At 40.3% G+C, this 11,387-nt stretch overlaps 2 protein-coding genes across 2 annotated transcripts; both read left to right on the forward strand.

Moving 5' to 3' along the window:
- Nucleotides 1-3,742: 3,742 nt before the first annotated feature.
- LOC104414904 (endo-1,3;1,4-beta-D-glucanase) lies at nucleotides 3,743-6,490 on the forward strand. The gene is given in 8 exon segments (XM_010026126.3): nucleotides 3,743-4,117; nucleotides 4,285-4,306; nucleotides 4,846-4,975; nucleotides 5,288-5,378; nucleotides 5,534-5,623; nucleotides 5,929-6,003; nucleotides 6,006-6,028; nucleotides 6,181-6,490. Coding segments are annotated over 8 exon segments (720 nt in total). The 5' UTR covers nucleotides 3,743-3,969; the 3' UTR covers nucleotides 6,322-6,490.
- A 1,275-nt stretch (nucleotides 6,491-7,765) lies between these two features.
- Nucleotides 7,766-10,030, forward strand: LOC120287326 (endo-1,3;1,4-beta-D-glucanase-like). The gene is given in 8 exon segments (XM_039300096.1): nucleotides 7,766-7,796; nucleotides 7,799-7,927; nucleotides 8,092-8,113; nucleotides 8,658-8,787; nucleotides 9,100-9,190; nucleotides 9,346-9,435; nucleotides 9,742-9,842; nucleotides 9,992-10,030. Coding segments are annotated over 8 exon segments (618 nt in total). The 5' UTR covers nucleotides 7,766-7,780.
- Nucleotides 10,031-11,387: the final 1,357 nt, after the last annotated feature.

Genomic DNA, 11,387 nt, shown 5'->3' on the forward strand with positions numbered 1-11,387 from the left:
CTTGATCCTTGTGCCAAGAACCAAGGAGAGTGGCGTATTGGCTGTGGACTAGGATGCTTATGTCGATGATCCAGGGTCAATTTACACATCCATGTATTGGAATCTCTAGGCTCCCGAGATTATATATGAGGCACTAAGTAGGACACCGAGGTCTCGTCTTGCCTTGTTGTCTAGTGGCGTGCGTTGGGGTCTCAAGTTCAAGGCACTAACATTCTGAATCCAAGAGGTCTTGAGACTAATCATTGAAGTCTCGAATTTGATTCATAAAGACGCGTTTGGTAATGTTTATATTTTCGGGAACAATTTTTAAGCATTTTAAATCGTTTGGTAACTGTCTAAAAATTCAATTCCCGGAATAAAATTGCGTTTGGTACCGTACTCAAAATTTCTACTTCAAATAATTTTCTTTTAATTTGTAAATATTTTCATTACTTTTTCCTTCTTTTCTTTTTTTCCCTTTCTTTCTCATATTCTTCTTCTTCAAGTGGCCAATTGCGGGCGGGTTGGTCGGCGACCGGCCATACGAGGGTTGGAAACCTCCTTTGGGGCGTCGCCTGGAAGCTCTCGCGAGGTCGGCCCTCGTTGGTCGAGCCTCGGCGGGGCTAGGCGAGGCCTGCTTGGCCACCAACAGGCTCGCCCAACCCCTCCAAGCCTTGTCGGATTGGTTGCTAGTGACAGGCAGTGGCAGGCGGCAGACGGTGGACAGTAACCACGGTGGTGGCAGTAGATGAAGAAGAAGAAAATGGAAGAAGAACAAGAAAAAAAATAAAAAGAGAAATTGATTCTAGAATTGTTTCCTTCTTGCCATGCCTCAAGTGAGGGTTGCCTTTGCTAGTGTTGGGTGAGGGTGAAGGTTGCCCTTGCTAGCCCAAGTGAGGCGACCCTTGTCCAATGCTAGGGAGGTGGAGCCGTTGCCTGAGTCTAGCAACTTGATGGAAGAGGGGGAAAAAGAAAAAGAAAAGAATAGAAAAAAAGGACAAAAAGGGAATTTTTTTAAAGACGAAAATGTCTTTCGTCCCTCTTCTTTGAAATTGATACGGCTACCTTAAGTATTTATATGAGAAAATTTCACTTCAGGTCCTTATTTAAGAAAATTATAGACTTCAAGCCCTTATTTAAAATAAAGTCTACTTTAGGCTATCATATGAGAAAAAAAATAGCACTTTAAGCCCTTATTTGGAATTTTCCCATGAATTAACGAAAAAATAGTGAGGTTTTCTTCGTAGCATTTCGTGCTTGTGCATTGAAATGCATATCATGAGTGTTTACTTGTGTTAAGGAATTCCCATATATGCTATCACTCATTTAGGTTACGTTGGGCTATCATAGGTGTTGTCTAGGCATCACTTGTCTAGCAGTAGTGCTTGTTCAACACTTGTTGCTCCATAGCTTGCATATATACTAATTCGATTTGGATCATCATTGGGTTTTTATTTCTTAACCATGCCAATTTGCTTCTTAAATTCACCAATTTATCGAAAGGTCAAAAAAGAAAATCTATGCCTAATAATTAGGGAAAATAAAAGTTTAATATCATCTCTGGTAGGAGCTGGATTTGTAGTGCCACTGGTGAGCAATTTCACCCAACAGAACATGTTGAATTGAGAAACCTTGAACCGACAGAAACAAGGAAAGGATTACACACAAAGGGCAAGACAGAAAAGTTGAAATATAGACTCCACCTTAACAAAAACCCAATTATAGATTCACCATCATAGCATCCAGCCAAAAGATGGAAAAAGGAAGAAACTCCGTCGATTGCGACAGCCACTATCGGAAAATAGATAAGCTTCGCACAACTTGTGCACTCCACAAAATGATTGCGCCCATCACAAGTTATGGAGCGCCCCAATGTCAACATCTTTAGGGCTAGAACGGCTTAATTGATAAGAAATCATCTTGATTATCATCAAGACTACGTTGGCCTAAGAAATAGAGTCTGATTGGGTTTTGGAAAAAAAAGGATATATTCGCATCGATAACGACATTTTACGCGCGCGAGTAACATTTTCAATGGTGGGATTGGTGTAGGTCTGCGCATCCAGAAATGATTGTCGCCACAATGGGTCTTTATCTTGATGTTGATTAAGTTTAACGCGTTTTTATAAAGAGTCAGATGATCCTTTTTTTTTTTTTTTTTTTAAAGCAAAGGATTAATCATTATTTGATGCCTAGGGGGCCGGGCCAAACACAGAGAATGAGGAGACATCGCCATAGACAAAGTTGGTACCTTGATTTGACGGATATTTTCATTCTACACACATCGACCGTTCACGTACTCCAAAGGTGGGGCCTCTCATGCTCCCCGTCACGAAATACTCACAAGAATTTATTTGCTTTGTCACTATATTATTTATCACCTATGTATGTATTTATGCATCAACTTAGGTGAAAATCATCATATATAAACCGAACCACTATGACTCAAATCATTCCATACATACATATATGTATATATGTAAAGTATGTTTGTTTCGTGATTTTTGTTCTATTAAATTAATGTAACATGTACAAAAGGCAATCGTCTGACGAGTTCGTCGCCCCAAGGATCCTCATGTTAAGTTCGTGATTTTACAAAACATAAGCTAAATCGTTCCGTCTAGTCAATTTCAAAAGAGTTGGAATATTGCAAACTTAACGAATTCTTTTTTTCTTTCGAAAAACAGAACACCATTTGTCCACACAACAAGAGGAGACATTACCAAATTTTGTGGACATGCTTTGTCTGAGACCCGGCCCATGTCCAGCAGCCCAGATTGTGATGGGTCCAGCTTGGACAGGCCCATGGGGTGGCTGATGGGCCTTGTCAAACACTATTCAGTTGCTCTCCTAAGCTACATCAACGATCAACGATAAAATTCAATGTCACAAAGACAATTTTCTGTCCGGCATGATGCAAATAACGAGGTCTGAGAATTATATAATTACTTTCGAGACGCGAGGTTCTCATTTATCTAAATCAATTATTGCCTAAATCAATTATAGCATGGCAAGTGTTACAAACTTCCTTATTTTCTTTCAAGATCAATGATAGTATTTTTCTACTTGATGATTTACTTAGATGAATTGAAACGTCATACTTTGAGAGCACATAATAATTTCTTAGTAGATTGATATTTCATTCCTTCTTCCGTTTGTATTCTAATATAGAAATACGAATGCTACTACCCAATATGCTTTCCAGCTAATGATTGGAGCGTTGATCTTGTTGTAAATGCTAGATCATCATCAATATAAACTAGGTTGTCTTAACAAAGATCAGTCTAAGTTTGCTATACTTAAGCTCTTTGTGAGGTGCCCAAAACGAGCTCCAAATTGCATAAAGACCTTCGACACGAGCCTGTAATTTGAAGAGACCGTTGACGTGACCCCAAGTTTTGTATATTTGTAATCTTAACGCATGTATGTTGTGGACCTACTTGGTCTCATTCCCAAGCCATGTTTATCGTCCAAGTTTGTCCTAACTATCGACCTGGACTAGCTAAGTGCGCATCGGTTCACCTCAATCCGTCGTAAATGGAAATGCCCTCCTGTTCATATAAGTGACAAGCTCGAGCACTGCAAAATCTGATCTTTTGGAAATGGTCCGTCTTGTTTTCGCGTCTTGCTCATTGCAAGTTTCGATCTTGGGAAACGGTCTCTGGACTTTTGCAGATGACTTGCTGGGCTCCATCAAATGGACACTCTCGACAAATTGATTGGTGGGTTGAGATGAGGCGGTCTTCACTCTTCACGGGAGAAATATCTTTGGAGAATACCATCAGAACCTGTAGTCAAAGCCCCCGCTTTCCTTAGAATTCAGTGTCCGAGTGAGTGACGCATGCCATGAGGCCGCCAACGTCCCATCTTTTCCTGCAGAACTTGGATCTTTTTCCAACGTTCCCTTCATAAATCGTCTCATTCTTTCACTCATTCCTCGCTCTTGGTGCGTCCAGCGTTCGGCAGATTTTTTGGTAAAAGAACAGGAAAATGTTGAGCTCTCAGTGCTTTGAGAACCCACCGAACCTGAGCTCGACTTGTGGAGCAGGGCGTGTTGAAGAGCTCGCAGGCCTCAAGACCTACGTCACCGGCCCTTCTGATTCCAAGCGTGCTCTTCTTTTCATCCCTGATGCTTTTGGTAATGGCCTATTTCTTTGATTCTGATTTTCTGTGTTGTTTCTCTGATGGGTCTTTCTTTTTTGGTTGATTGTGTTACTTCTTCTTGGTTCTTGGTCGTTCTTGTGCTTTTTCGATCGATCCATGAAATTGCCGCTTGATGGATCCTTTGCTCATCTGTTTGTGCAGGGTATGAGGCTCCTAAGCTGAGGTATGGCGTGATTACTTGCATAGAATCTTTCTTATAGTGCCATTTTTTAAAGTTTGCAAGTGAATGACTCTGTATTCTCCCTGTATCTGAAAGCTCTGCCTTTCCGATCACCTTTCCCCTGTGATGCTGAAGGGCATTAGATAGCACATGAGGGTGAGGCCAATTCGTTCTGGATGAGGGTGTTTGGTGTTTTTCTTTTCCAAGTTTACACATCATCTGTTGAAATGCATATACACGTGATTTTGCGGCATAGTTCAACTGACATTTGATGCACATTGCTTAACTCAACATAAATGACAGTTTTGTTTGTTCTAATAAATTCTGCTACTTATATGGCTCAGCTGTTTATGTGATACGGTTTCATCTTGAGATAAACATAGCCTTAGTTTCAACTCCGACATCACATAAGCTGGGATCGCCCTGTTAAGGGTCATGGCATTCACAGGGTCATGGCATTCTATGCGTTCACAAGATTGAAAATGATAAGAGTTACCTTTTCAAATTGTCATACTTATTTGCGGACTGCTTTTGTTGTAAAGGAAACTTGCAGATAAGGTTGCATCAGCAGAATTCTTCGTGGTTGTACCTGATTTCTATTATGGAGATCCCGTTATTGATGTCAATGATCCTAATTTTAATATAGAAGTTTGGCTAAAAAATCATAGCCCGGTGAGTTTTCCACTCCTTCAGGTCGTGAAAGAATTATAGCACATTTAGAAGTTTAGAGGAAACAAGGGATCTCCAAATAGCAAACTTGACTTCTACACTCATATCACATGTAGTAAGTTGCATAAATAGCTAGATCTGGTTGGAGAGTGCTGGTCATTTCAAAGATTTTCGACACCCATCTAGGTCTGTATTTTACCAAATTCCAGACGTGAAACATGATGCGGTCACAGTAGAATGAGAGCACCATGAATTTTCATCTCACCAGTTTTTTAGTTGTCTTTTCGTAAACTTTCACCTCATTTACTTCTTTAGGATAAAGGGTATGAAGATGCCAAGCCAGTGATTGCCGCTCTTAAAAGTAAAGGTGTGTCTGCCATTGGGGTTGCAGGATTTTGTTGGGGAGGTAAAATTTTCTGAATTCAGTTTCACAGTTCTGAGGAGGTTATTGGGTTAAATAGGGAAAATTTGTTCTCCAAAACATCATAGAAAAATTAGTTCTGGTCACTTACGGAAAAGTTCTTTCAAAGTTTGTTAAAAGAGCTTGCCTATCCTTTTCAGGAATGGTGCTAGTGAAATTAGCAGGCACCGAAGACATTCAAGCAGCAGTTATTCTGCACCCTGGTCATATCACCGAAGATGAAATCAGAGGTAAAGCTATGCCAGTGAACATGGAATTTCTTCTTATTTTCATTTCAACCATAGCAACATAATTTCTTCATGAGGGTATTAGGCTGGGTACTTGGCATGGGAGGCTTTGTGGACTTATATGATGCTCTTATGTATAAGTTTATGAATTCTGAAAAGAGTCTGCAAATGCAGCCAAGAGTGATGAAGAAACCTGCCATACGTCTGGTCAATTACAAGAAAATCGATCGCACAACATTTGTCTGTTTGAGAAGAGTTCCTTAAACTGGAAGCCGCAAAAATCTTATTTTTGTCTATTCTTTGTTCAGCCGTCAAGATTCCAACTGCTATATTGGGAGCCGAGAATGACCACATTTTCCCTGCAGACGAACTGAAAAAGTTAGGGAGATCATGTCGGCCAAAACTGAAGTAAGCGACTTAGGATATTTTGTGCATTTGTTGCAAGAAAAAATATTGGAAAATCCTACTGTTTTATCACATTCCCGTCAGTGAGCTCGCAAAGCACTTCTTCTCTCTGGTTATTTCTATGCATCACCAATTCAAAGATCCCGGTTTTGCAGTTCGAGAGTTATGTCAAAATATTCCCTGGTGTTAGACATGGATGGAGTGTGAGGTATAATGACGATGACGAGTCCGCCGTCAAGAGTGCCAAAGAGGCCCAAGAGGACATGTTGAATTGGTTCTTGAAGCATGTCAAGTGAAAACTAAGGCATTGAAGCAGAATATAGTGAGGAATTTCAGGACTAGTCATCTGTTTTGGATTGTCATCTATAATGTTCTGTTGTGACTTTAATAAATAAGACATCGGTTTCGTCGATCGAACTTTGCAGATTGAGAGTGAAGTATGTCATGTAGAGTTGTATCGTGCCATCTGGTTGAATTCTCTGTTCAAATTGATTGGATGTGTTCTCTATCATCTAGATGAGGACCTCAAGGGGAATGTCAGATAGCGTATTCGTTTATTCAAAGGAAAGTATTTCTGCGGAGAGTAAGTTCAGTTTTCTAAATCCAAAAATGGAGTCCATGGGCTTTCTTTTTCCCCTGCTTGGTTTGATAAATTTTCTTATGCGGAATGATTCAGTCTATTCGATCGATAGAATCATGTTGAAATATCTGTCGACAAATAATCCTAATGCTCAAAACTACATCAAAGATTGAATTCAACATCACAAGATAATTATATGCCTCATGTAATGCAGATAACTAGTTTGGAAAATCTCATGGTTACCATTGAGACATGATGTATTTATATATCCAAATCAATCATTGGGTGGCAAGTGTTATGAACATTTTTTACTTTCTTTATTCGCAGTAAATGATGGTGCTTTTCCATGGGCAATTGATTTAAGTGGACCAAAATGTCATGCTTCGAGAGCACATAAAACTTTCTCCATGGACTGAGATTTCATTTTGTTTTCTGTCCATAGAAACATGAATCCCACAACCTAATATGCTTTCGAGCCAATGGTTGGGGGTGTTGATCTTGTTTTGGATGTCGATAATGATCACCATTGACCATGTCATTTTAATAACGAGGCGTCTAGTTTTGCTATACTTGAGCACTTTGTGGAGTGCCTCAAACGAACTCGAAATCATGCAAACACCTTTGTTATAAGCCTATGATGCGGAGAGACCATCCACACGACCCCAAATTTCAGATTTTTGTTATCTCATCCCATATGCTTGGGTTCTGTCATGTTCAATAGAATGTCACCATATCCAAGTTTGTCATAGCTGTCGACCTAGACTAGGTAAGCACACATCAATTCGCTTCAGTCGGTCGTGAGTAAATTATGAGCTGGGATAAATGCAAGTGAATCTCAAGTGATGCACTGGAGAAAATATTTGGAAATAACATCGAACCTCACCTTTTGTCACTTCTCAGTAGTAATTGAGTGATCGGGAACGCCTTCCCACTGAGTCAGGTCAATGTCGTCCCTACCATCTTCTACGCCTCGACGTGAGGAAGTTATTATTGCCCGAGTGACGCATGTAATGACGCCTTGAGGCCCTCCATCTTTTCCTTATAAAATACTCGGTTCTTTTCCCCTGTTGCCTCTCACAACTTGTCCCGTTCTTGCACCGATTCCTCACTTCTTGCACCGATTCCTCACTCCTAGTGCGTCCCACGTTCACCAGATTTCTGAGGAAGAAAGGAAAATGTCGAGCTCTCAGTGTTTGAGAACCCACCAAACCTGAGCTCCACTTGCGGAGCAGGACACGTTGAAGAGCTTGCAGGTCTCAAGACTTACGTCACCGGCCCTTCCGATTCCAAGCGTGCTGTTCTTCTCATCGCCGATGTTTTCGGTACTGGCCCATTTCTTTAATTTTGATTTTGTGGTGTTTCTCTCAGTTGGGTCTTTTCTTTTGGTCAATTATGTATATCTTCTTGGTTCTGTCGTTCTTGTGCTTTTCGATTGGTCCATGATATTGCTGCTTGATTGATGATCTTTGCTCATCTGTTTGTGCAGGGTATGAGGCTCCTAAGCTGAGGTATGGAATCTTTCTCAAGTTGTTCTATGTATATGTTGTTCTGTAGTGCCATCTTTTGAAATTTCATAGTGAATATACTCTGTATTCTCCGGATAGCATACATTTGAAAGCTTTGCTTTTCCGTTCACCTTTCACCTGTGATGACGAAGAGCATTAGATGGCACTTGAGGGCGAAGCCAGTTCATTCTGGATAAGTGTGTTTGGCGTTCTTCTGTTCCAAGTTAAAACATCATTTGTTGAATTGTATATACACGCGGGACTTCATGGCATAGTTCAGCTGACATTTGATATACATCGCTTGATTCAATATGAATCACAGTTTTCTTTGTTCTAATGATTTCTGCTACTAATATGGCTCAGCTGGATATGTAATTCGGTTTCATCTTGAGATAAAGTTATCCTTAGTTGCAACACCAAAATCACATAAGCTGGGTTTGCCTTCTTGAGAGTCCCGGCATGATTCTATGTTTTAACAAGATTGAGAATGATAAGAGTTACCTTTTCAAATGGTCGTACTTATTTGTGGAATGCTTTCATTGTGTAGGAAACTCGCAGATAAAATTGCATCCGCGGGATTCTTGGTGGTTGTACCTGATTTCTTTTACGGAGATCCCATTATTGATTTCACTAGTCCTAATTTCAATAGAGAAGCTTGGTTTAAGAATCATGGCACGGTGAGTTTTTCACTCCTTCAGGCTGTGAAAGTGTGACAGTACATTAGAAGTTCAGAGGAAACAAAGGGCTTTCTACTGTGCAAACTTGATTTGTAGACTCATATCACACGCTGTAAGTTGCATTGGTATTTAGACCTGGTTGGAGATTGCTGGTCACTTCAAAGATTTTCGACACCCATCAAGATCTTTATTATATAAAATTCCAAATGCAAAACATGAAACAGCATAAGTAGAATAAAAGCCTCATGAATTTCGATGTTACCGACTTTTAGACAGTCTTTTTATAAACGTTTACTTCATTTGCTTCTTTAGGATAAAGGGCATGAAGATGCCAAGCCAATGATTGCTGCTCTTAAGAGCAAAGGTGTGTCCGCCATTGGGGCTGCAGGATTTTGTTGGGGAGGTAAAATTTTCTGAATTCACTTTCCCAGTTCTGAGGGGGTTGTTGGGTTCAGAAATGGGAAATTTGTTCTACATTGACCGTTGACAAACTAGTTTTGTTGACTTGGAGAAAAGTTCTTTCAAGTTGTTAAAAAGAGCTTGCCTATTCTTTTTCAGGAGTGGTGCTGGTGAAATTAGCAGGCACTGAAGACATTCAAGCAGCAGTTATTCTGCACCCCGGTCGTATGACCGAAGATCAAATCAAAGGTAAAGCTATGCCAATAAACATGGACTTGCTATTTTCTTTTCAGCTGCAGCGATATAATTTCTTCATGAGGGTATTAGACTTGGTACTCGGCATGGGAGCCTTTATCGCCTATTATGAAATGCTCATGAACGATTAAATTTATGAATTCTGATGGGAGTCTGCAATGCAGCCGAGAGTGAGAAAGATACTCGCTATAACATGTCCGGTCAATTACAAGAAATCGATGGCACAACTTTTGTCTGCTTGAGAAGTGTTCCTTAAACTGGAAGCCTTAAAGACCTTATTTTTTTCTGTTCTTTGTTCAGCTGTCAAGATTCCAACTGCTATATTGGGAGCTGAGATCGACCATTCTTCCCCGCCGGAACAACTGAAAAAGTTTGGGGAGATCATGTCGGGTAAAACTGAAGTAAGCTTCTTAGGATGCTTTTCGTTGGTTGCAAACCTATTGTCAGAAAATGCAATCGTTTTTCCACGTTCCCATCATTTCGCTTGCAAAGCACTTTCCCTTCCTGGTTATTTATACACATCGCTAATTCAAAGACCCCGGTTTTGCAGTTTGAGAGCTATGTGAAGATATTCCTAATTGTTTGCTAAATTGCTCCCCTCAACAGCGTTGCTCAATGCCTATCAATTTTATTTCTTCAACTGTGGAAAATCTCTCATGATGTACCCTCCTCGTGACATTCAAAGCACTTCACGCGTCCCTTGGACTTTCTATGGCGTGATTTCGATGTACTTTATCTCTGCCGCTGCTAGGCTCTCGATATTGTTTCTACAGACCAGTCGGTGTAGCCTCCTTCGCCCAGACTGTCATCTCGCAATTTTCTACCCTTGTAGAGAATAAGGCGGACTTTACTCTTATGAGGTAATGTAGTACGATCCTACAACAACAAATCAGTAAAGTGCTCCCATGACTCTAGTAAACCGCGTTCTTTATATCCATCATGTACAAGCGATTGTTCAAACCTTTCTTCACATAGAGTGCTTGAAGTTTTGTTCATAATACTGCGACATCATTCTCCTCAGCAACCTCTATTAAGAGGTCATCTAACAAATTTAACAGGCTCTTTATTTTCCATTGGCAACTCATCTTCACCATCCGGTGCCTTTTGGCCAAACCTTGTGTTGTCAATAAAGTCGCATCTTGATGCTTCATAACTACAAAGTTGTTGTTTTTTTAAATTTCTCAATTTCAGATTTTCTCTCAGACATAATTACAGTAACAGAATTTCCAAATAATAATCAAACAAGCAAAAGTCAAAATCACAATCAAATCCAACCCTAAGCTCTTATGCCAATTGTTGGGATATAATATCTGGAACAACGTGAACTTGCAATTTACGTCAACATGAAATCATCGAGAAAATAAATGAAAAATAAGGATACCGTAAATTCATAGTTGACTGAGATTGTTCTGTCCAGGAGGGAGAGGCAGATAATATCACATAATCAGGAGTATTGAAGCTTAATCGTTCAAAACAATGCTTTAAAACGCTTAGATTTAACGTAATGAAAGTATTTATAAATAAATAACTGAGCGGGTACTCATTTATGGTACAAAATTACTGCACACAAACTCAAAGTATAACACGCGCGACTCTCTCTTTGACTTGACATGCGGCTCCTTGCGGCTTCTTCTTCTACATCAAGGTTTCGCTGCTTCGTAGGGTTACAGCCGTGCGCTTCTTAGGCAGGTGAAAGACATGCAACAATTATTTCTCATTTTATACGTGTGTGCCCAGGTCAAACTTTGGCCCGCACTTTTTTCTTTTGTCTTTTTACGTTCAGAGGACTTCGACGTGCGGACCTCTGAAACTGCACTTTGGGTAAGAGACACAATGCGTAAAAACTTACGAAGGTGCGGCAGGAGTCATCGGAAATGTCGGAGTAAAAAGGATCGGCGAGTGCCCCGTAGCGACAAAAATCCGGCCAAAATGCCGGCGTGGCATTT

This window comes from Eucalyptus grandis, chromosome 8 (assembly GCF_016545825.1).
Source record: "Eucalyptus grandis isolate ANBG69807.140 chromosome 8, ASM1654582v1, whole genome shotgun sequence".
Taxonomy (NCBI): domain Eukaryota; kingdom Viridiplantae; phylum Streptophyta; class Magnoliopsida; order Myrtales; family Myrtaceae; genus Eucalyptus; species Eucalyptus grandis.